Source organism: Gymnogyps californianus, chromosome Z (assembly GCF_018139145.2).
Source record: "Gymnogyps californianus isolate 813 chromosome Z, ASM1813914v2, whole genome shotgun sequence".
NCBI classification, from domain to species: Eukaryota; Metazoa; Chordata; class Aves; order Accipitriformes; family Cathartidae; genus Gymnogyps; species Gymnogyps californianus.
The window spans coordinates 7,697,034-7,723,066 of record NC_059500.1 but is presented as its reverse complement, the minus strand read 5'-3'; the positions used below and the strand labels follow the sequence as shown (position 1 = coordinate 7,723,066).

General features: G+C 38.5%; 1 protein-coding gene across 2 annotated transcripts in view; it reads left to right on the top strand.

Moving 5' to 3' along the window:
• The window catches only part of ZFYVE16 (zinc finger FYVE-type containing 16), a 32,276-nt gene extending 6,528 nt beyond the window's left edge, over positions 1-25,748 (top strand). Inside the window, exons 2-18 of one of the 2 annotated variants that reach the window (XM_050912522.1) lie at positions 51-159; positions 349-2,531; positions 7,517-7,613; positions 8,495-8,668; positions 9,472-9,623; positions 11,589-11,964; positions 12,488-12,610; positions 12,700-12,855; positions 13,461-13,685; positions 15,507-15,589; positions 17,547-17,651; positions 18,514-18,664; positions 19,841-19,921; positions 20,477-20,639; positions 21,487-21,592; positions 22,000-22,164; positions 23,945-25,748. In XM_050912522.1, the coding sequence (XP_050768479.1) occupies positions 90-159; positions 349-2,531; positions 7,517-7,613; positions 8,495-8,668; positions 9,472-9,623; positions 11,589-11,964; positions 12,488-12,610; positions 12,700-12,855; positions 13,461-13,685; positions 15,507-15,589; positions 17,547-17,651; positions 18,514-18,664; positions 19,841-19,921; positions 20,477-20,639; positions 21,487-21,592; positions 22,000-22,164; positions 23,945-24,106 (4,572 nt within the window). In that variant the 5' untranslated portion in view covers positions 51-89 and the 3' untranslated portion in view covers positions 24,107-25,748. Of the gene's footprint in view, positions 1-50; positions 160-348; positions 2,532-7,516; positions 7,614-8,494; positions 8,669-9,471; positions 9,624-11,588; positions 11,965-12,487; positions 12,611-12,699; positions 12,856-13,460; positions 13,686-15,506; positions 15,590-17,546; positions 17,652-18,513; positions 18,665-19,840; positions 19,922-20,476; positions 20,640-21,486; positions 21,593-21,999; positions 22,165-23,944 lie in introns of those variants that run through there. The other variant, XM_050912523.1, reaches the window with a different exon arrangement.
• The last annotated feature ends 285 nt before the right edge of the window (positions 25,749-26,033 follow it).

Sequence of the window (26,033 nt, the reverse complement as noted above, 5' to 3'; positions counted from 1 at the left end):
TTTGTAAACAGCAAAATACTGTGAGTGAAACGCTGTATTTTTCTTTTTAGGTTTAAGAAGTCTAAAGCTTCACTAGAACTGTAACTAGAATGGACAGTTACTTTAAAGCTGCAGTCTGTGATTTGGACAAACTACTTGATGAATTTGAACAGAATACAGGTTAGTTTCTGTGCTGCCTTCTTCTCCAGCATAATAATACTGATCAAATGACTGTTACCTTGGAATTTGAAAGTAACATAAGCTAAATAAAAGCTTGTATTGATGAATAGATGGGATTTGGAGGGAGTGCACTGTGGAAAGAGAGGAGTTTTATAAACTTTGCTTTTGATCTCTTTTGGCTTAAAATAGATGAATATGACTGCTACAGAACACCTCAAAATCCATACGACTCAAAACACCATTCGCTTTCTTCAGTTCTGGATTGCTTACAACATGTATACCCAACACCAAAGCTGCAAGAGGATGCTAACAACTGTACTTCATCAGAAGAAGTCTCTCTAGCTAGCCACATTGGAACAAGTGAAGCGCTTCTGAGTTATTCACCACAAAATGAGAAGAGTGTTGCTGGACCTGATCTTTTGTCCAGTGTGGACAGTGGTTCCCTAAACGAAATTCAGGCTTCAAACCTGGGAAGGTGTAGTATACCTGTGTGTGATCTTGTTAATGACACAGGTAACTTAATCCATTCGGTGGTTGCTCATGAAGATCCTCAAAAGTTGCAGCCAGATGACTTCCAGTACAGTGAAGGTTTGGTTGGCTTTGGCATATCTTGCATACCTGTTCCTACTTGTGTGTCGTCAGCTGGTTGCAGTGGTGTTTCAAGTACAGAGCAGAGGGGTGGGGGCTCAATGCTGCAAGATTCAGGACATCTTAAAACAGAGGAGATTAATCATTTAGCTTTAAAATCAGCCAGTTATGCTACAGCAAAGATCTCAGATCCATGTGATGATAAACACAGGACAGAATCTGTAAAGTGCAGCGAAGTATTTGATCAGCTTGAACAAACTGCTCGCCTTGATACTGCATGTGTCCCTGTAACATCACAGAATTTAAATGTGTGCAGTCCCAAAGATGAGAAAGTATATGAAAAATTGCGTTGTGAACAACAAGATGAAAGTGCATGCTCTGCAGTAAGCAAAGAGATGTATGGAGGAAATGCCATAGAAAAGGTAGACTCAAAAGGTGAGAGTAATGTTGAATCCATACCTTCAGATCTGCTAAAGAGGACTCAGTTGCACAAAAGCCATGCAGCGTTACCTGGAAATTGTGTTTTACCAGGCTCCTCATGTCAAACAGGAGCTAAAATAGAATTGGAAAAGAAAATCACAGAAGAGAACGTAGGTAGTGAAGAACTTAACAACAGTGAAATACTAAACAATGTTTCAACTTCATGTATTTCAGTTGAGGATGTCCAGACCTCGCTGTCATGTCTTCCACTTCCTGTATCTATATGTGGTTCATTAGTTGTAATGGAAGAAAAAGTTAATCTTCTACCTCAAAATGAAATGGCGGAGGTTATTAGTGATATTTTAACTGTTCATGCTGGAAAGTCTAAAACTGATCTCTCTGGTAGGGAATCCTGTGAAAACACTGACTTGCGTGAACAGGAAGGATATATAACTACAATCAACAAAAGTATTGTGGAAGAGAGTACAGATGGAGAGAAGTGTGATACTGAGAATGTAATCGATGACAGTGATTCTCAGCAAATGAAAGCTTTTGCTTCTGCTTTTCTAGAATACGAAGCTGAGCCATATGGTGTTGGTATAGACTCTTATTACAATGAAAATATGAGCCCAGTTATGGCTGACTTTACTGTTGAGGAGAATGTTATTAAAAGTGATACTCTAATAAGCGATGCTGAGCTTGATGATTTCTTGTATGGACAAAGTCTTCAGTCCAGTGTGTTGAAGTCTTCAGACAATGATAGTAACTTAATGGAAGCTGATGCAGATGAAGGGAATTTAACAAATTTAAACAGCCTGGATTTCACAGACGTCACTGAAGAAGATATGCAAGCAAAACTGGAGGAGATAACAAGCATTAATAGTAATCTTCAAGTATCTCTTACTGCCAATGAATTGGAATCTGCAACAGAAGAGAATATGTCTCATATTCAGGACATGACTGAGAGTGGTAGTGAAGCACTAGTTTCTAATGTTTGTACTGAAGGCGCAAGACCAAAGCGGTTGCTTGGCCTTTCCCAAGGAGCTGTTGGTCAGAGACAACTGAATAGAACAGATGTACTTGAGAGAGAAAACCAGGAAGCCAGTTCTGTTACCCCAGAAGCTACCCTCTCAGGCACCAGTGTAAATGTTGGTAAAAATTCTGACCCTGCATGCTCTGGGGAAAGCAGCTCTGAAGCTGGAGGAAATCAAACATCTGAAAACGTAGAATCACTTAAAATACCTGCAGCTCTTTCACGGAAACAACCGTTGTGGGTTCCTGATTCAGAGGCACCCAACTGCATGAACTGCCAAGTCAAGTTCACGTTTACAAAAAGACGACACCACTGTCGTGCATGCGGAAAGGTAAGTTATTGGAGAGGGATCCTGTGTTACTGAAAGCAAATGAATTCTGATTTAAGGGTAACCAAAGTACAGAAGGAAAAGAATATTGACAGAATTTTTCTAGGCTCAAAGTATTTTATTTTTGAAAAAAATGAATTTTATTTTTCCTTTATAGAAACTTAAAGACAGTTGGAAAAGACTGATATTAATTAAGAAATGTATGACCTTTTTTGTGAAAATCATTAAAGAGAAGTATGGAGAATGTTCTTATTTTATCTTCCATTACTGGCTAGACTAATGTGTTTTGCATTGAACAAGGAAGATGAAACAGGGGACTACTTCATAGTAGTCATAGTGAATCAGCTTTTTACTCAGCTTTAAAGTTAGGCTTAAGTATTTAAGCTTAAAAAAATTGTGGTGGTGATGATGATCAGAATTCAGGTAAGTGGTTATACTAGCTGTAAAACACTGTCCATGAATCTGGAAGGTTTGCATTCTTTCAGGAGCTGTAGCAGCAGTGCCAGTGCAAATGTGTTAGATATATAATTTTCCAGCGGAGTCGTCTCGGGGGAAAAGTATGCTACTTCTGTGGGGTGAATGGTACTCACCAACTGAGCAAATAAGCTGTAGAACTTTTTTCAGCCTGTGGTCTTCTGCCGTGAGTAAATAATGTCAAAGCTACTGTGGCTTACACTTGTACTAGTGTATAAATGGAAATACTGACAATACTAATGAACTTCGTTTTCAGTGTTCCTCTGTAAGCTTTATGGATGAGGAGATATAGCAAAGACTAACGTCAGTATGTAGTAACTTTTGGAATCCCCAGTGTTGAGAGGCATCTGGAGAGGCTTCATAATTTTTTCCCAGGATGCCTCTTCTAGCACTGTGTATTCAAAGCATAGTACCAGTTTGCTTCAACTGCAGTAAGTGTGAACTAAAATGTAGATCTGAATTTGGGTGCCGAGAAAATGAAGAACTCATTGTGACAACCTAGAAGTCATTGAAGTTAATCACTTGGCAGAATATCCTGTTGAAGTTTAACAGTTTAAAACACAGTTCGTAAGAATAGGTTTCACTTTAGTCATAAGACTGACTTCAAGTTCCTGTTTACATTTGCTGTGAAATTTCTTGCACCTTGTCTAGAGATGGGGATAAAAGCACCCTTCACTACACAATCCTGTTTACAATGTGTTAACAGAGGGGTTTTTGGCAGAAGAACAGTGTAATTAGAGGGAGCATCACAATGCATGTTCGTTGGGAGAATGAGTGAAGGCAGTATAGATTATCTAAACTTTATGGATGCTGGAGTGCTATGCAGTTGTAACTCTGTCATAGCTTTTCTGAATGTGCAACAGCTTAACTTTCTGCCTTGTAAGACTCTGTCTTTTTAATAGTAACTTTTTGTCTAAAAGAAAAAAACCACAAAAAACCCCCCAAAACATTCCTTGTGGACATGTTGTGGGTTGTTGTGTTTTCAACCACTTGGACATAAGGAGAAACTGGTAGGAATTCACAGTTGTCCTCTGTGGACTATTCTGGAAGACAATTGTATAGTTTTCATGTGGTTCTACAGCTTTTTTTATCAATGAAAATGGCAACATTTGTGAATTTTGGCTTCTGTGCTGGAGGGAACTGTGAGGTTAGTGGTCCCTGCTTTCTCTCCCATCTGCAGCACTTGTGAAGCCAAACAACTTGCAGTTTATTTAGGTGTGTCCTGGTTTTGGCTGGGACAGAGTTAATTTTCTTCTTAGCAGCTGGTGCAGTGCTGTGTTTTGGATTTAGTGTGAGAATGATGTTGATAACACTCTGTTTTAGTTGTTGCTAAGGAGCGCTTATCTTAAGCCAAGGACTTTTCAGTTTCCCATGCTCTGCCAGCAAGCAGGTGTGCAAGAAGCTGGGAGGGAGCATGGCCGGGGCAGCTGACCTGAACTGGCCAAAGGGGTATTCCATACCATGGAATGTCATGCTCAGTATATAAACAGGGGGGAGTTGGGTGGGAGGGGGCGGATCGCTGCTTGGGCATCGGTTGGCGGGCGGGTGGTGAGCAACTGCATTGTGCATCACTTGTCTTTTCTTGGGGTTTATTTATCTCTCCTCTTGTTATATTCCTTTTTGTTACATGATTAGTTAGTATTTTATTTTACTTTAGTTATTAAACTGTTCTTATCTCAACGCACAAGTTTTACTTTTTTTTCTCCTCCTCCCCACCCCATTGGGAGGGGGGAGCGGCTGCGTGGTGCTTAGTTGCTGGCTGGGGTTAAACCACGACAAGGCGTTTATGTCTTGTTGTGGCACCCTTCCTCTTCCTAGCTCAACCAGAATCAATTTCTTTGTTCAGCAACCTCATCTTCATCTCCTTTCCCCAGTTAGATTACCTGTCCCTTAGTTTGTCTTTACTTCTTGTCTCCTGTGCATTAGCATTAAGCTGCCCCCTCTGTTGTGAGTCCCAGTGGCACCAAGTGTAAGAGGACGATACCAGTTGCAAAGGATTGTACTGCTTAGCATTTGAAGCCCTAAAGTGGATTGTAACTGCTTAGCAATTAGTCTTCACCAGTTACATTCTTAATGTCTTTACTGAGCATGTGCATTTTCAGTTGAGGTAAATTACCTGTGACACTAACGCAGAAGCACTTGGAATAGCTTCTTTTTTGAGTTCATATTGCACCGATCAAGTATTACTGTTTTTACAGTGACTTTTCTTACTTAAAGGCGTTCACTTGTAATCACTTAATTTTTTTTCTCCGTCACTACTGTTTGGGGTTTTTTCCCCCTTAATCCAGTTTGTTTTCCTGTAGATAATTAGGAGTAGCAGACAACTTCTAGTGTTCTTTCCACTTACTTAACTTTGGTCAGTGGTAGAAGGCTTCTGTCAGACCAAGGTTTCAGAAGATACCTTTTGTAAAGGCTAATACTCACTCTAGAGCCTGCATATAGCTAAAAATGGTGGGACTGTTTGAAAATTTGCAAATCACCCTTGAAAGAACATATGGGAAAAGTGAGAAAAGCACCAGATATTTATGGGAACTCTTGCAGAAAACAACTTTACTAGAGACATAATTCTTTGAATGGGATTGTGCAGGCATAGTCCAGGCTAGAGATGCACTTTTTACCCCTTCTCTTCTTAAAAATAGACAGGATATATCCTGTTGGAATAGAAGAGCATATTCTGTTCTTTCAAAGCAGTCTTCAGCAAGCTTTTAAAATACTTTGCTGAAGGGAGCTAGTAACGTGAAGGCAACTATGTTTATTCTTTCTGACAGAGTTGGGGAGCCTGCTTAGCTGATATAGTTCCTGAGCCAGCATTAGTAAATAGCTTGGGAAGCAGCGAGCTCTGGCTTAGATAGTTGTCCGTGAGGTAGAAGAGGCAGCTTGGAATTTCATGACAAACTGATAATGCTTGTTGTGGAGACACTTGGTGCAGCGCACCATGCTGCAAGATCAGTGGATAAGGAATGGCTCTTTGCCAGTATGAGACTAAATCGTTTTAACCATTACCTGAATTCTAATGGGAGATTGCAACAGTTATCTTCAGAGATAATACTAAAGCGGTAAAGCAAATCTGATGCAAATCTGGGGTTCAGTCCTTGTTCCTATCACTGTTTAATGTAAAATAGTTATGGGATTAACAGAAGTAGGAGTGAATTTGGGAATAGGTGGTGCAACCTGGAATTCTTTTCATCACTCCAGATAAGAATTTTCATATGGTATCAGTTGTGTCCTCCCTGTTGCTGCTCTTTGTTGTGTACATATTGTGGGGTTTGTTTTTTTTTTCCTGAAGGTTTCTTCATGAGAGATTAAGATACAGGCTTGAATATTAGGCTACAGAGGGTTTGGAATCAAACAAGTGTATTTCTTGAAAGAGTTTTGTAACTGCTGTGCAGTGGTATACCACCAGCTGCTTCCAGCTATGATCTTAAAAAAAAAAAAAAAAAATCCAGTTTTAGCTATTTTGTGGGCACCTGGCCTTCTGTGATTAGATCCGCTCACAGCAAGAAATTTTAGGCGCTGCTCTGTTTCATAGCTGAATCTGAGAGTATTGGCAAGAGCAGAGTGCTTAGCTGTGTAATGTGGGCGTTCCTGGCCATGTGTGGAAGGTTGGTTTGTAGACATCTAAGAATTGCTTTGGTCCAACAGAAATACCTGACAAATTTCAAAAGCTTATGGTATGGATAGGTTGTGGTGCAGTTCTGGGGAACAGGATAGGAAGAACGCCTGACCAAAAGCAGACTTGGTGGACTGCGCAGTTTGGCCCAAATTGTGGAGCTTTTGAGATTCTTAATCATAGCATCATAGGATGGTTTGGGTTGGAAGGGACCTTTAAAAATCTAGTCTAACCTTCCTGCTGCGGGCAGGGACATCTCTCACAAGATTAGGTTGCTCAGAACCCCATCCAGCCTGGCCTTGAACACTTCCAGTGATGGGGCATCCACGACTTCTTTGGGCAACCTGTTCCTGTGTCTCATTGTAAAAAATTTCTTCCTTATATCCAATTGAAATCTACCCTCTTTCAGTTTGAAACTGTTGCCCCATGTCCTATCACTACAGGCCTTGGTAGAAAGTCTCTCTCCATCTGTCTTATAAGCCCCCTTTATATAGCGAAAAGCCACAATAAGGTCTGCCTGGAGCCTTCTCTTCTCTAGGCTGAACAACAACCTTTCTTCATGGGAGAGCTGTTCCAGCCCTCTGACCATTTTCTTGGCCCTCCTGTGGACCTGCCCTAACAGGTCCGTGTGTTTCTTGTGCTGGGGACCCCAGAGCTGGATGCAGTAAAAGTCTTTTTAATAAAAGCCTTTTTGGCCTAGTACTTCCACTTCTCCCCAAACAGAAATGTATTGTAAGATACATATGCTTAAGCGCCTTTTCTCCTTCCATACTTCCAAAAATGTGTATGCATGCTTTATATAATGCAATCTGTTTTAGTAAAAGGAGTAAATAATAATAGGAACTTAATTCAGGAAGTACTGGGTTTTTGTCTATAATATTAATTCATTCTTTTTCTGGTTCAGGTTTTTTGTGGTGGCTGTTGCAAACGAAAAAGCAAACTACAATACATGGAGAAGGAAGCAAGAGTCTGTACTGGCTGTTATGATGATATTAATAAAGGTAAAAAGGTTTTTAATAATTGCAGTAATCATTAAAGAAGAACAGGTACAGCTGACATCTTTAACCTTTGTTCTTTTGGGGGATCTTCAATACTTTAATTGATATGTTTTCCTATTTCTGAGATGGAGGGAAGAAGATAATAATTGCACCTCTTAGTTGGATTTCAGTTCTTATTTTAAACTTTGAGTAGCAAGCTGGTTATTTTTTATTTAAAAAAAAAAGTAGCTTTGAACTTCATAGGACTAAATATAAAGTTATGTTATTGGGTCATCTGTGGCAGGAGTCTAGCAAAAGTGATCCTCCCTCCACAGTAACCTTCTATGTGTTTAAAGGCCATACCCCTGCTTGTTCTCATGTGTTATTTGCCCATTTTATGTGGCTTTCTGTCCTGATATTTTTACGAGTCACTTAACAGTACTACAGTAATTGAATCATAAGATAACCTTTTGTTAACTGAAAGCTAAGCATGGATGCTTATGGAAACATCAGGAGAAAAAATTGAGATCCTGATTATTAATATTTAAACAACAAGTTGAAAACATACCAGGTTTTTAATATGCCACCTGAATGGAATTTGACTTGATAAATGTGGTACATGTATTTGCACTATGATACAGGGATCATATGGTTCAATGTAGTCACTGCGACAGTAGCAAGATGTACAAGGAGGTCTGTTTCTATGTTAGGAACAAATTAGGCAAATGTGCAAGTAGGAAATGAAGAAATCTAAATTTTCTTCTGTACAGTAGCTTGAGCATTCATTTTTCATAACTATCATAGCTCACAAATTGTGCACTGCTCTTGCAAAAAACCCCACCCATAATACTGCAAATCAAATTTAGTCAATTGTGAGATCTTAAAAACTAACCACACTTTTTTAGCACAGGCATTTGAAAGGATGATGAGTCCAACTGGTCCTGTCCCCAATTCCAGCATCTCTCAGCATTCTTCTGCTGTTCCACCTTCGGAGGAACTCCAGATATCTGGTAGTGCTAGCTGTCCTTCACCTTCTGCATTGTTACCTATCTCAGTACTTAAACAACCTGGTATTGAAGGTATGCTAAATATTGTGTAATATATCTAACACTTTCAGGATCTCTTTGGAAAGTTGTTTATCACACCATGGATACATACTTGGTATAGTGATATTTTTTGTGAGAAGTGGAAACTCTGTGAACTGAAACACTGGGAAGGTACTTTTAATTCCCAGTTTTGATGCCATGTAGGAGCTTGACCAAGTCTGTCTTAAGTCCGCATTTATGAAATGTGGACGTAACTTTTTTCATTGTCCTCTCTGTTTATGTTGTAATTTTTTTTTTGTGTAGATACTACTTTCATTATTTTTATATAGGTTAGGAGATGTCTGGCTTGTGTTGCAACTGCCAGTCTTACAGTAAAAACCTGTTCGGGGAAAAGTTGCTAGGGAGCAATAGGGGTTCATTCTCTGTGTAAATACGACTGATTAGTGGCTAAGTAGTGTCTTTGTTCCACTTCTATTAAACATCTGACCTTGAATGAAAATAAATTTTTAACTTTTTTAGAGTGTATTTCATCTTTTAGTTGTGATATGCATTTCACTCTTATCTTACTACAGAGGGATGATTGAGGAAGTAGCCTTCCTTATATAGGAATTGATAGATTTAACTACAGCATGGCAGCTTCTTCTGCAAGTATGAGATTTTTTTGCATGTCTTTGCCTGACTAGAGGCTGGCTGATGTCAAACTGTCTACCTGTGCTTGATTCCAGTAAACAGATTCTCTACATATCTGGGGGGAGAAGGGCTTAATTTTTATCCCTTTCACCTCCTAGAACAGTACAATAATACAAAGTCAGTGTTGTTTTCTTAACCTGTCCTAGGGCTGTGCCCCAAAGAACAGAGGAGAGTTTGGTTTGCAGACGGTATTTTACCAAATGGCGAAGTGGCAGATACAACAAAACTTTCATCTGGAGCAAAGAGGTCATCACAGGACTTAAGTCCAGTAAACCCCGACTTCCCAGAGATGCATACGGTATGAATTAAGAAGTGTGTGTAGGTGCATTAATTACCTCTTGAAATACCTTTGCTTGCTATTGATGGGGCCCCTTACATACTGTAATACAAGTTTTGCTTCACAGCTTTTGGAATCTGAGACGATATTTGATTATTTTTGGGGGGTGGCTGTGAAGTCCTTGGATTGAAATATTCTGTAGACCATACTTCAAAGGAAACCATGTTTGTTTTGGGGTATATGTGAACTTTAAAAATGGTATGGCGGAAAATTTTCCAAAACAAGTTGGTTTTTTTTTTCTACACAGCCTTTGGTTAATTACTTTCATGAAAGGAACCTCAGCCATAGTTCTGAAACATGTCATTAACAACATGCTTATAGTAGAAGTTTGTGGGTTTTTTCCAGTGGCTTGCTGTAGTTTGCCTGCTGGATGAGACTAACCAGAAGTTGCATAATGCCCTAGAATACTACAGTACAGGGTGCAGCAAAATCTACGTATTGCTTCTAATGTGAACTAATATTCAACTGAGAGGGGGATTGGCTTTTTTATAATAGATCATATTCATGGTGTTGAACTAGTTGCACTCGACAAGAAAAGTCCAAAGAAGTGGTATAAGTTTGCTGTGGGAAGATTGGGAGAGATTCCTCAGCTGGAGCCTTTTTAAAATAAAACATAGCTCTGAAGCGCTGTCTCAAGTGATAACATAAATTCTGTGATTCTAACAGTGTTCAAGAGTTTTTAAAATGAATTAGTAAAGCTAACAACCAGAACAGATCATTATTATTTGTATATGGAGGATCTGAACAGGTACCAGGTGTATAGCATGTAAATCAGCCTTAATTCATGAATAATGGATAATAGCAAATGTGACTTCATTTGAACAAGGAAGGACTCTAATAAGTTGCAGTAATCAAAAGGTATAGCCTCTCTTCCATTTTGGGGAAAGAGTAGGATATTTTCACTTGCAAAAGGTGGGCAATGTCTAAAATTAAAAGCAGTATGGACAAAGTGAGTGGGAAACAATTAGTTGATGGCTCTTGTATGCAGCTTCAGAAGCTCAAACAAAACCACCATACTGCAGCTCTAAACCAAGGGATGTACTTTACTAGGTAACACATAATCCCGAACATACTGCCACAGGATGCTATGAAGGTCATAAGTATAAAGTGATATGAAACACCAGCAAGCAAATTCGTGGGGAAGAAGTCTATTAGAGGCCAATTTAGTCATGTTTTTTGTCTGTGTGTTTGTGGGATGTTATTTTGGGGGGTTGTGTCTTTTTTTTTTTTTTTTAATTTTTCTGACACCTGTATTCTCTAAACAGAGGATTTGCTGGAAGCTGATGCATACCAGGAGAACTATTACAGGGCGAACATAGAGTTGTTAGCTTTTTTCTTGTTGCAATGCAAAGTCTTCCCTATTGAGATAGGATGCAAGTCTAACATACTTGAAAGATGATAGCGCACCTCTTGATTTGTTGGGTTGTTTTTTTGGTGACAGCTCATATCCTAATATGCCTGTGCTCATAGCATATTATATCCATTTTGCTGGGGGAGCAGCATAGATAATATGCTGCAGTACTGAACTGCTGATCCCAATGGTGGCAAATTACAATGATGACAGTGTTCAGTAGCTGTGAGTGGGGAAACAGTAATACTAAACAGATTCTTGGAGAGGTACTTGGTTTATTGTTGATCGTGTTAAAAATCTGACAGTTGTGTGCTAAAACGACTAATCTGCAGCACTCTGATATGAATTTTGTGTTACTGAACAATTAAATTAGTGATGCATCATACCTAATGTAACTCCTAAAGATGGGGGGGGAAGGAGGATCCAGGAGAGATTTGGTGGCTTTCTTCTTGTTTAGAGGAAATGCGTTCTCCGTATTTGTGATAGATTTCTTTCTCTTTTTGCTTCTAGAATGCTAGTAATGAAAGTTTAGCTTGTTTTGAGACAAGAGTATACCTATTTTTTTTTCTTCATAGGCTGCAAACCCAGAGGAAGATGACATATTAACTGATGTAAATCCAAAACCTAAGGAAGAAATTGGTATTATTACAAGAATGGAGGAATTATGTCCTTCTGTTTCTTCAGATGATGCACAGCAGGCCATTCCAGGCCAGACTGAGCTGGTACATAGTTATAAATCTTTAACGCTAGAAACGAAAGAGTGTTCTCCTACTGCAGAAGCTGAGAAGACTAGTTCCAGTTCAGTTGATCAGACAAGTGATATGCCTGTTAGTCCTTCAAGTTACAGAGCGCTGTGTGGTGTTGAAAACTGTGTTCGTAAAGAGATCAACCTTGTTCCTGACGGTGATGAACTGCCACCACTTTTGCTTGCAGTGGGTGAAAAAGGAAAAGGTAAAATGTGAGAAAATTGTTACTTAATCACCTGATGCAAGATTTCTAAATATGAACTCGTGTGTGTATAATTTGTATTTTTATCCAATTCTAATCTCTCACTTTATTTGCTGCTCATTGGATTGTTGGATAATTGAACATGCATTATTAACAAGATCAATATGTTATGAAAAGTATACTTCATCACTTAAATGCATTATAGTAATGACTGTGCTCATTGATGGTAGGTAACAGTACCAGTATATGGATGAGGAGACAGCATACACGATGAGTCAGTAATTACTAAATGAATGGTAGCCCTCATTTGCTCCTTTGTTACAAGTTACCCTAAGATTCAAGGAACATATAAAAAATAAAGCAGTAAGCTATTCGTGGGTTGATCTGTAGCTATTCTAAGTTTGAGAATAATTACCACCCTCTTAAGATAGGAGGATGGGACAGTCTTTTGTATGCGATGATCTGTAATTCTTGTTTTAGGTAGTTGGCTGACATGTTGAACTAAATCGAGTGTTAATTTATTTAGATCCTCTAGTGGAAGAACATCCATCTCACCAACAGGTCACCTTGCTTCTTGTGGAAGGAGGTCCTAATCCATTAACTTTTATCCTAAATGCGAACTTGCTTGTGAATGTCAAGCTAATAACTTGTAAGTAGTGCACATTTTCTTGTCCATTAAATCCAGAGTTGTTCTTCTGACTGTAAAACAACATCATTGTGCTATCTTTTTAATTAAAGATTCTTCAGAAAAGTGCTGGTACTTCTCAACAAATGGACTACATGGTTTGGGTCAGGCAGAAATCATAATTCTCTTGCAGTGTTTGCCAGATGAAGAGATTTTTCCTAGTGAAATACTCAAATTATTTATTGACATCTATAAGGATGCAATGAAAGGTACGTAATTTTAATGTCTAACTTTATAATATGTTCTTGCTGATCATTAAAGCTGGAAGTTGTTACGTTATTTTTCTTGAAGTATTTGTAGGTATCTAATGATTCTGTTGAAAAACCTTTCAGTGTTACCCTTGGGTTCTAAATAAACAACAAGAAGAAAAAATTTAAGTTTCTTTGTTTCATATACTTCTGTAAACATCCTGTTTGCAGGTTTTTTTTGTTGTTCAGTCATTGTGTTGGAGATTCTGGGTATATGTCCTTGAGTCTATGGTTTAGGACATCTGGAACTTAATTTGTAGAAGTACAGTACTCTTACGTATATAAATATTTGAGGTCTGTTAATCAAAGTTCATCAATTGATGTGTGCCAGAACACTGTACACTTTAGGGTTTTTGGCATTTGTTTGGAAGAACCTAGTTTTCATTTAGTTAATAAATATAGAGCACTTAGTCTATGGGTTTAGATGTCTGTCAGACTTTCAGTAAGATGTGAGATACACCGTATGGCTGACAAGTCTGTAGGAGACCACTGGTTAGAATAGTTTTCTTGACACTAATGTATTACTTCTCCAGATGTGCAAAGACTCTCTGTCCCTCTTTCTACAGGAAGGTTAATAAGAAACATGGAAAACATTACTTTTACGGAAAACTTTCTCAGTAACAAAGAGCATGGAGGATTCCTGTTTGTTTCACCAACTTTTCAGAAACTTGATGATCAAATTCTACCCGATAACCCTTTTCTCTGTGGCATTCTCATCCATAAGCTGGAAATACCCTGGGCAAAAGTTTTTCCAATCCGTTTAATGTTGAGATTGGGAGCAGAATATGGGGGTAAGTTTTAACACTTTAAATAGCTGTATAAATAGAAAATTCCCTTTGGAAAATACAAGGTTTTTAGACAAGCAAAATATAAAATACTGCAAAGATGATTTTGAATATTATACTTGTGTAAAACTGACGTTTCATACATGGGAAGCCACCTATTGAGATACTTGGGAATTTACATTGTCCTGCTAGACTCTTTTAATTATTTTTTTTTTCTCTTCTTAGCTGATGAGAAAGCTAAGAAACCAAAACTGACAGTAGTAAAGTATCAAAATGTCTGACTTTTATTGTCATAGGAGAAAGGTTTGAAGGGAAGTTCACAAGCCCAATTTACAACTCTGACAAATTGGTTTTTTGAATTAAATTACTGAAATTGAGTATATTGGCAAAATACTACTGCTTCATAAAATGAATAAAGATATTCATTACTTAAAGGATAACTTACTAATTAATACATTTGAAATCTCTAGGCCTGTAGAAATGCAGGAGGCATTTTTTCCAAAGTGAAGTGGATGGAGAGCATGTAAATGTGCACCGCCAGCGGTTGTGCAGTGACACAACTTCTGTGTGGGAATTGCCTTCCACAGTCTGTTGCAGGTTGATGTGAGCATTTTCTGCTCTCCCATTGAGATTTACGTTGACTCTGCTCCAGGCTCACCAAAGGAAAGTTTGGTGATTCAGAAAGAATCACCAAAGAAAGAAACAGATTCCCATTGCCTTGAAGAACAGATAAAGCTAGCTTGAGCAAGACCTGAAAGTAGATACTGTCCTAAATGCCTTCTAGAGTTGCTTGTGTACTTGCTTGAATAATGCAGACATTTAATTTAGTGATACAGGTGCTGTTTTGTTTCCTGTTGCGCTGCTGCTCATGATTTAGAGAGCAGGAGTTCAGATAAGGTGCAGCATACAGAAGTTGCTTAAGTGGAATGGATTTCAAAAATGTATCATACACAACTTTCCTGACCTGAATGCATTTTTGATAAATAAGCCTACCATTCTAGAAGCTGCAAGTCCATAAATATGTATTACTCGCCTGTTCATGGATGTCTTGAGTCAATAGCAGATTTCTACTGGCCAGGCTTCTGTCTGAATGTTGACAAGGGTGGTAGCTTCTTTGTCATTCTTCTTTCTCTTACCAAACTACTTGTCTTTTTTTTTTAACCAATTTTGCATCATTGACCTCACAATCCTGACTTTGCTACGCTAGTTGTTTTGTTTTCGAATGGCTTCATACTGTGGTCTGTGGTCTTCTGCATCTTACTGCCTTCCCTAATTTCCATCTGCGTGTGTTTCCTGTTGCAGCCATGGGACTTTAAAGCATGTTACTTTGTATGAACATCCTCACTATATTCTTGCTTATCAGTACTAAGTGGTGCTTCACTTTGTATTATAGCATTAACGTAGACGCAGATGTTAACCTGTATGGTATTCTTATTCAAGCAACTACGAAGCCTTGCAACTCCTCCTGCAGCTGGTGACCCAAAGACTGAACCCAGGATGTTTCCGTCCAGATCGCCTATTGCAAGACACATAGCTGACAAAGCACATGAAAGCAGCAACAAATCTCTGCCACAAAATTACTGCCACTAGGAGAGTGACTCCATGCAATGACATTGCAGTAGGATTTGACTGTGGGTGGGGAAACAGTGCAGTGGGCCAAAGGACAGTCCATGACAGAGGATCAGACAGGGGCTCTAGTTCCTTTGGCTGGTCAGATACTGAGATTAAGAAACATAAGCTATAGCCGAAAATAAATACTTGGATTAGGAAGTTTTACAGTTGTTAATAGGTAAACATGACCTTTTCTTTTCTCTTCCCTGACCCTAGCATATCCAACTCCTGTAGTAAGTTTCAGGCACCGGAAGCCCCTCTTTGGAGAGATAGGACACACAATTATGAATCTACTTGTTGTGAGTAAATGTCTTATTCTCTTCCCTTCCTGTTGTAATTTAGATTATGTAGAATACCCTCAAAACTGTGATTCTTGAAAGCAGCGTTATTTTTGGCAAAGGTAAAGAGCTAGTATTTTTGTTCTTCATACTTGGCTTGAAACTTTCTTACCAATGAGTGTGAGCAAGTTAGGAAAGCTGTCTCTTTCATGTTACATTGTTATGCATTAGTTCTGGTAGTAAGAAATGGCTTTAAATGAATGAGAAAAATGTTGACATTTACGTTGAAGCTGGTAGTAATCATTGTTCAGTTGCATTTTTCTCTTCCAGGCATTAGTGTGGTATAGGAATTCTGGTCTCAAGTCTGGCACTTTAAATGTGAAGAAGGACTTAACAGGCAGGTGCTGTGGTCTAACTGTAGTAGTAATTACTTTGTCACACAAACTTAACCTTACCACAATTAACCAGTCTGACTGTCTTAAGAAGTTTTTGGCAAAATCATCAGAGTAAGTCAAGTCAGAATTTATGCCATTCCCTGAGGCATTTTTTCCTGTTACCCAAATAATTTGATTTAAACTTCCAGTAAGCCTGTATTCCTGACCAGTAACATTCCTGTTCTAATACTTACATAGAACTTATCCTTAATGCTGTGATGAAAAGTGCTGTAAGGCTGTGGAAAGAATTGCATGTATTAGGTGATCACTAAATCCTCTCCTAAGAGTCGAGAGACCATTGCAGCTGAGATGAAACTGCAGTCTTTGGCCTGTCTTTCCTTTTTGCCACTGTTGATGTCCATGTCATTACATGAGGAATCACTCAGAGGAGTTGCACCATCTGAAAAATAGGAGGAATGGAGGAATCTTACACTTTAATTCCATGAGCCAGCTCCTTGCCTGATTGGTGAAGTGACAGTACCAATGCAGAATTGCATCTTCAGACTTTGAGGAATCTTAATGTTATGCTGCTGAGGAAGGGGGCTTCTGTGGAGTTTATTTTCAGCTGGATTAGAGTTACTCTGATTCTCCTTCATAGCTGTGTTTGTAGTGTCAGCTTGAAGCAGGCAGTGGGAGTACTTGCTCCTTGGCAGGACTACCTCTTTTGATGCAGCAGGAATTTTAATCATTGTCAGATGACTGCAAAATGTTCTCTTGATGTTACATTTTTAACTCCCTGTGGTGCAAATCCTCAGTTAAAGATCATATTAAATCTTGTACCACAGAAGTGACTGAGGTAGTGGTAAATGATGGAGGCAAAGGGCATCGGTGATGTATATCCTTAATATTGCTAAAACAATGCCAGTTCAATTGAAACTTGTAATGCGGTGAGATGTGTTCATAAATACCCTTCTTGCTATAGCTGTGCTGATTGAGGAATATACTGATTACCTGGCTCAGCTAGTGATGAGCCTTTTCTAACCTTTTTTCAGCTGAGCTAGTCAAGGTGAATGAGACCATTTTATATCTAATGTTCTTCTGGAATAAAACAGAATAGGGAAATTTTGCAGAAGTGGCTGAGATGATGGATGATAACTTCTGTCAGAGAAAGGTATAAAAACAGTGCAGTATTCAAGCTATAACTCAGACACGTTAGAGCTGTAGGGGACGGTGTGAGCCTGGAAACAAACTAATCTTCCATGGTTTGTTTTTCTGTCAGTGAGGGAGGGTGTTGAAGTATGTTGTTGTCTAAAACACTATAAGATTCTAATGTGTATAATGTAGCCATAGTCTAAATAACCCACTGGTAAATAGAGCTACCTTGTCAGTGCTATAAATTTGTTAATATATTCACTAAGGTACCCTTCACGTGCATCACAGTAGGAAAAAAGTGATCACTAAGTCTTTAGCCACCCCTTAATATCATTACTGTTTAGAAGTCAGAGAGTTGTATGTAAAGTACTCTTCTCTAGGTGATATTTGATATAAAAGGTAAGAAAATGATACTTAATTGTCTGCTAATGTAAAAACTTTGTCTGTTATAGGACCTTAGAAATTATCAGTATACTTTGCATACCATAGACAACCTGTTTGTTCACGTGGAAATGGGTAGAAGCTGTATTAAAATACCCCTAAGGAAGTATAATGAGGTGAGTAAAACCATCTTGATAAGCAGTTTGGATTAGAAAGCTATAGTCTTTATTTTTCATATAATACCAGTCACATCTTTAACATGAGCAATTTAAAAAAAAAAAAAAAAAAAAAAAAGGATGGTTCTTAGAGGCTGTAATGTTTTTATTCTGTAATCAGTTTCCAGGCAGTTCTGCAAGTGAATTCTCCACTTGATAGTCGCTCTCTAGATTAGTTTGCTATTTCGTGTGCAGTAGGCTCTTTGAACTTTAAACTGATGTAAGCGTGTGATGGGGGGAGGGTATGAAGTTATCTGAATGCACATTTCCTTCTTCCTGGATATGTTTGAACGTGGATTATGATGAGTGAAAAGTTGAGCTTTAGGATAGCTGTTAAATGCTGAAAAATCAGCAGTTTCTTCAAGGTCTTTTAGCATGTATTTTCAAGGATTATCTCTTCCACATTTCCTGATGATGGTGTTTTACTTAAAACTTTAAAAAAAAAAAAATCATGTTTCTTGCCAATGTAGCTTTTATTACAATTTGTTTACTTCACTTTAACAAAAAAAAACTGAATAGTAAATTGCATGAGGCTTAATGCATATTTTAGCCTTAAAACCAACAAAATCCCTACAACTGATATTCTGCATTGTCCAGCAGTAGTAAGACTTACTCATCCCTCTCAACTGAAGGAGTATTTTTGATCATGCTTAGTGTTTCTCCAGCTAGCGATGGCAAACTGCGTTGTTCAAACTTTCTGGAATTAACTAAGTGAATAATTCTTGGATTTGTTTTGAGAGCTGGATTTTTCTAATGTCTTGTATTTAAAAAGAGTACTGCAAAGTGAGATTTGTCAGTTTAATGATAAATTTTGTATTGACAGGTGATGAAGGTGATAAATTCTTCTAACGAACATGTAATTAGTATTGGAGCCAGTTTTAATACTGAAGCAGATTCTCACTTAGTGTGTGTGCAGAATAAGCATGGCCTCTATCACACACAAGCAGTCAGTGCTACTGGATATCCTAGGAAAGGTAAGCTGTCTAGTTTGGCTTGTGGAGAAAAATCACATTTCTAGAGCAGAAATGTAAGTTCACTTCTAGGCTGCAAGGAAAATATGTCTTCTCAGTAAGTTGTTGAGACAAAGTTCAGCATTCAAGCAGCAAAGTAATTTAAATGCAAAATAAAATATTGCTGGTTTATATCAACACTTAGCTACCTTTTGCAAATATTATATTAAATGAAGATTAATATTTTTTCCTCTGTTTCCAGAATGTTGCTAATATAGCTTAAATTTTCAGACATAATCAATCCTTTACATATTTCAAAATCTAAATTTAATATTAGTGTGAATTGGGCAATATATTTACATATGTGAACAAATAGTCTCAATAACTGAGTGTGTAGAAATACGGTAACAGTGAGTACCTCTGTACAACACATAGAAAACTGATACAACCACCTGTACGGAGAGGAGTGCAGAGGTACCTGTTGGGTTCTGAAAGTAATACAGCTGTGCAGCATGGCAGTGCGTGTGGGCTGATGAGTCCTGCTTTTCAACAAGGCACATTAGTTGGGGGGAGATTCCAGATTGATAGGGCTGTAATCTTGCCATCTCCGGTGTCAACTTGAAATGTTGTTCCGTACTTCATAAAGCATAGCTACGTAGCGTGTTCTTGTTGGAAGCACTGTGTGTAACTAACAAATTTGTGCAAAGGTTTGTAGCATGGAAATTCAATTACGTCATCTTTTCTTTCAATTCCTTTTAGTACTACTGAAAATGATCTAAACTTCAGGAATATCTTCTGTAAATAAATTAAATTTAAAAGTTGAGTGGTGTTTGAAAGGACAAAAAAAAACCAAACAAAAAAACCCCACACCACTGTTTCTTTAACTATGTCTTCTCTTTGTATACAGAGCTTTTTTAGCTTGCCTGTGTTGGCTTGCCACCAATATCTTAAAAGCATACTGTATGCACTCACAAAATAAGTTAACAAAGGTTGTCTTTTTTGCCAAGGTCTGACTGGAAAAATTCTTTCTTTAGAGAGTTATGATTCATATCATCCTGTCAGTAAGGGATTTCTATTAGCGTTTTCAGTATAGTAGTACCTTTTTTGCCTGCCTTTTTAAAAAGGAGTGCAAGTTAAATGTTAGTAATGACAAACTTGAGTGATATGACATGGTACTCACTTTGTTCCTACTTTTTGTAGTTACAGGTGCAAGTTTTGTGGTGTTTAATGGAGCCTTAAAAACATCTTCAGGATTTTTAGCTAAATCCAGTATAGTTGAAGGTAAGAATTTTGACCTATGTGGTTTCTTCTTAAGAGAACTTTAAAAAAAAAAAAAAAGCAGTCTTGTGCAAGATCTTTATTCCTCAGTAAGCTAAACTCTTTGTTTTCAGGACTTTTAACTTTGTAGAAAACCTATTGCAAACACATGCTGTATGAAAAATACATGCTAGTTCACCTGCTTGTTTTAAAACATACTAAGTTTTAACTCTCTTTGCTTTAGTCAATGCAAGTCTTTCCTTTACGGCTGCCTATATCTGGAATTATTTTCATTGCTGTATTGGTGAAATACATAGATTGACACAAATGCAAAAAACTTCTAAGATTAGTGTAAGATTGATCTTTTAGTCTTAGTTCTGTTGACAAGAAAGGTTTTCATTACTTGCTCTTTCATGTAACATTTAATGCTGTAGTTGGGGGATGGAGTCCATTTGATGTGCATTTATTAATGAGCTGTAGGACAGGGTTGGTCCGACTAGAATTTAAGCCAAGATTCTACTGAAAAGCTGTGCTACTCTTTCTGTAGATAAGCTGGAATTTTAACTGGTTTTCTTCTAGATGGACTAATGGTACAAATAACACCAGAAACGATGGAAAGCCTACGTCAGGCGTTAAGAGACAAGAAGGACTTTAAAATAACTTGTGGCAAAACGGATACAGGAGACATAAAAGAATATGTAGATATTTGCTGGGTAGAAAATGAAGAAAAAACAAACAAAGGGTAAATGTATTACCAAAGCAAAACATCTTAGAGAATTCTTGTTCCCAGTTTTCAAATACCCACCTTTAATTTCTTGAAATTAATCTATGGTATTTTTATTGAAAGAAAGTACTTGATACTAAAACCTGAAAGGGGATAGAACTGTCAACTACTTGCAATCCTCTAGGTGTCACTAACAGAACAATTTTGCTTGTAGTTCACAAAAATTAATACAGGAACTGTATTAATGACTGTTCAGGAACTTGTCAGGAAAAGTGTGTGAACCCTCAGTTTCCTTTGAAAGTCCTCTATCAAATCAGTCATCAGTTTGTGTGAGGATGCAATTAATCCCTTTAAGCTTCCTTGTTAGGGGAGGCTTGGAAGTGCATAGTACTGCCCTTGGCCATTCACTGCTTGGAATGCCAGCATTCAACAAAGCAAAATGAGATGGAAGACATCTTTATTGGATGTGATTTGAATGCTTGTTTGTATAGCTTCAAACTTCAATTATACATCACTAACTCAAAACTTGTCTCATCTTAAGTTGTTTCTCAGGCCACAGGCTTGACTTGGTATGCCTTTTTCTGTGGCTTCTCTGACCAGTTAGAACAAGCAGTGGCTTTACATAAGATGGTTTATAGCTTCTTAAACCTGTAAGATTAGGTTTTTATGAAGTGTTGTTTGTTCCCTATTTAGGATATTTCTTTTTGTAGCATCTGTATTTTCATGACGCAAGTCCTGTATTCCATCTTGTTGTAAAGCTGTTTAAATAACCTTTAAGGATGGCTAAACATTATTTCATATAAGTTATTCAGTCTAAATCATAAAATACTGTTTTAATTATTAACCAAACTATTATCTTCCACAGAGTTTTAAGCCCAGTCGATGGAAAATCAATGGAAGGAACTCAGAGTGAAAAAGTACCACAAGGCAAAGACTTCGAAAGAGAGGGAAAAGTTATCAAGTGTACCGAAGTTAGTCAATTACATTGTTCATGAGCCTTTTTGCTACTTTTTAGAATAGTGAAGTGGTAAAGTGATCATACTAAGTGATACTGCTAAAGAAACTTAACTTATTTGATGTATAGCCATACTGATAGGCAGAATGTTCTGTGTAGCTCTTTGATAAGTTTACATACTTTTCATTTTTCTCCTTTGAAAAAGACTATGTGTCTGTTAGCATTGATAACTCTATAAAAGTATAATCCAGATATTCCCATGATCACTTAAGTATTTTGATTGAATAGACGAAATACTAGAATACTTTGCCAGCAAACAAGCGTTATAGCTTGTCCTGTATTATATGTATACTGAATTACTCTTTTCCTTACTTTCTAATATAACCAGGCTGCTGACTGTCCTTATCCTTTCTATAATTTCAGGTATACTATTTTCTAAAGGACCATGACCTCTCCAGTCCTCTTCCTCACCAGTTTGCTAAAGAGATTGCTGTTGCCTGCAGTACTGCTCTTTGCCCGCACCTTAAAACGTTGAAAAATAATGGGATGAGTAAAATAGGCCTAAGAGTTTCTATTGACTCAGATATGGTAATCTTTCAACTTTTATTGCAGACACTCCATTTCAACTGAAACCTTTTGTGGAAAGACTTTGGATCTCTTTCTGAATGTTTTTAGTTTTTTACCCTACCCCAGATCCAGACTGAGGATGAAATTTCATGAAGAAGCTGTCTTAATGACTAGTTTTTCTTGAAAGGAATAGTCCTGTTTCCTTATTCTGCCCAAATTCCCTAATAGCTGCTTGCAGTAAGCTATCAGTCCTTCCCTAGTTCTGACTCTCTCTGGCACTCATCTGCCTCCAAGGTGAGTCAATTTAGAGAACCACAGAGCTAATTTTCTGATACTTTTCTTGAAGTATGTAGTTTTCTGCTGGTTTTGCTCCCTGATGTAGTTCAGTAAGGGATATTTGCATCAAAATCTGTACAGCAGAAAAGGACAGGTCTGCCCAGCTGAGGATGGAAGAGAGGAAAGGCAAGGCTATCCAGCATGTAATGCCCCTCAAAAGATTACAAAACTGCAGAACATAGAATCATTTAGGTTGGAAAAGACCTTTAAGATCAAGTCCAGCTGTTAACCTAGCACTGCCAAGTCCACCACTAAACCATGTCCCTAAGCACCACATCTACATGTCTTTTAAATACGTCCAGGGATGGTAACTCAACCACTTCCCTGGGCAGCCTGTTCCAATGCTTGATTGGAACCACCTTTCGGTGAAGAAATTTTTCCCAATATCCAATCTAAACCTCCCCTGGCGCAACTTCAGGCCATTTCTTCTTGTCCTATTGCTTGCTACTTGGGAGGAGAGACCGACACCCACCTCACTACAGCCTCCTTACAGGTAGTTGTAGAGGGTGATAAGGTCTCCCCTCAGCCTCCTTTTCTCCAGGCTAAACAACCCCAGTTCCCTCAGCTGCTCCTCACAGGACTTGTTCTCCAGACCCTTCACCAGCTTCGTTGCTCTTCTTTGGACGCGCTCCAGCACCTGAATATCTTGTGAGGGGCCCAAAACTGAACACAGTATTCGAGGTGTGGCCTCACCAGTGCTGAGTACAGAGGGATGATCGCTTCCCTAGTGCTGCTGGCCACGCTATTTCTGACACAAGCCAGGATGCTATTGGCCTTCCTGGCCACCTGGACACGCTGCTGGCTCATATTCAGCTGGCTGTTGACCAACGCCCCCAGGTCCTCCTCTGCCAGGCAGCTTTCCAGCCGCTCTTCCCCAAGCCTGTAGCGTGGCATGGGGTTGTTGTGACCCAGGTGCAGGACCTGGCACTCAGCCTTGTTGAATCTCATACAGTTGGCCTTGACGTATTGATCCAGCCTGTCCAGATCCCTCTGTAGAGCCTTCCTACCCTCAAGCAGATCAACAGTCCTGCCTTACTTGGTGTCACCTGCAAACAGTTCAGTTCCTTGCCTCTGAAGGTGTTCTGTTACACTTCCCTATCTTTTTTGAGAAAAACTGGAAATACAGTCCTGAAAATCTAGTTTTCAGTAGTATATTTTGAAATTAATCTAATAGTAACTGTGATACTAGGATATAATCAGATCACTCTTGGATGGAGTGAGGCAGCCTGGGACGCAGAGGAAGAGGATGTGTGGCCCTGTAAACCCAAGGGGAATGTTGCATGCTTCTCAATGGCAAGCCTAATCGTTCACGATTGACCTTAAAACCCATCCAGTTGCCAGTGTTCAAACGTTATTTTGTCACTTCATGCTAGCTGAAATAATCTTTTACCAAGATACTACACTTTTGCATTGTCTTGTTAATATAAAAAGTGTTAATATCAACATTAATATGTTTTCCTTCTAGGTTGAGTACTTAGCTGGATCTGGAGGTCACCTTCTTCCACAGAACTATCTGAATGAATTGGACAGTGCTCTGATTCCTGTGATTCATGGTGGAATGTCAGATCCTACAAGTCTACCATTGAAAATTGAATTAATATTTTTCATTATAGAACATCTGTTTTGATGAAGCTGATTACAGGCAATATACTGATTTGCTAGATCTGAACACCAAAGTTACAATGCTACAAACACTAAAAATGTTGAAGTTTTAAACCTGTTATGTTTTAAGAGATTTTCAGACTTTTTAAAAACTCAAATATTCTGTTTACTTCACCACAAAAGAATTGTAGTTTGTAATGTTTCCTAAAGTTCTGAAAGTTTACACTTAATACAGGTGCAGAAGAGGACAGGTTTTGTTACCTCTTTACACAGTTGTAGCATTTACTATATGTAGTGTAACTTTAAGCCATACTGTCTTGCCTCTTAACCTCAGACAAATGTGTTACTAAAAATTGCTATGGTTAGATCTAATCTCTGCAGCATGTGCTTTCCACGTGCAAATGAGCTAAACACTGAAGTAGAAGCTGGCACAAAACTTTTCTTGCCATTTGAGATTCAAATATGAGATCTTCTGTAGCTGACTGCAAACTTCATGTGTCAGTACAAAATACAAGTGCACACCTTCTGACACTTGTTTATGGTCAGCATGAGGAAGAATTTTGCAGGTATGTTTATGAAGACTTTGTAGTTGAAGTCCTTAACATTAGGATGTTATGCTGGTGCTTCAGGAACATATGCTCTGAATTAATTTTTTTATAGAATAACTGATTTCTTTCTTGTATTTATAAGGATTTATCTAACTTAAATGGATGCTATTTTTATAAATACTATTTTTTCTTTACTCTGTGTTCAGAAATCCTGATACAATTTGACCTTTCAAGGATTAATAAAAAACAGATTATCCTTGACGTAATCTACATGTAGCAGTAAGTCAGACAAGAATTCTGCAATATCTTTTCTGCTCCTGTCTACTATTTTTGCCACCTCTTAGTAGCCACCTTTACTTTCAGGGAGAATAGATGTATTAAGTGTGAATTTTCATGAACAGATTGATTTTTACTATACCTGAGGTTCTTGTATAGTACGTATTTTTGATATTGGGTCATGAAGATCTATTTATGTATTTGATGCATGTGATCTGTACTGAGGTGCAGCAAACCATAATTGGCGTTTGATAACTGTCACACAACTGTTTATCAAGAACAGAACCAAAACTAAATATATACAAGATCTATATTGTTTTCAGTAAAAATGCTGGTACAATTTTATAATGAGACTATTAAAACTTTGATGCCTTCTTGATGCTAATAGGGGATATTTTATGTTTTTGTATCAAAAACAATTTGTAACTTAACCTAATCTGCTCTGCTGTTACCGATGCTTCAAAATACCGGTTCTAGAAGGGTTCAGGCTTCAAGATCTTACCCTTGGAGGAAACTGAGGCTGCATTTGAGCTAATTAATGTAACTTCTTCAGAGAAACTGCCGCTCTGGAGAAGAGCCGAAGACCACACCACACGCAATATGAACAAAACATGTCCTTGCTTGAAAAGAAGCTGCAGCTGAACAGTCGAGGAAACAACAGTGAAAGGCTGAACAGTAGTTAAGGGCTGTGACTGGGTCGGAGGTGGCTGTTGCCCCTGGTAGCCCGTACCCCATGGGTAAAGCGGTGTTGCCCATCTCCCTTCATAGAGGTAACCAAAGGAACAGCTGACTCTTGCCACTTACCCTGTACTCTAACTCAAGTAATGATCAATAAAGTTAGTTAACTGAAATGCTTGATCTCTTATCTCTGTTATTAAAAAAAAAGACACCTTTTCGGTGTATTTGCAGCTTTTGGGGGACTCTCTTCGCAGTTCCTTTCCCGCTGCGGCCCTTGGCGGGGCCTGCGGCCGTGCTGTGCTCCGGCGGGCTGCCCGTTCCGCTTCCTGCGGAAACATTCCCCACGACCCTCGCCGTCAGCCGCCGGGAACGAGGGCCCTCGTTGCCCTTCCCCGGGCCGCAAAGCGGCGGCAGCCCCGCGGGGCTCCGCCCGCCTCAGCAGGCGGAGGA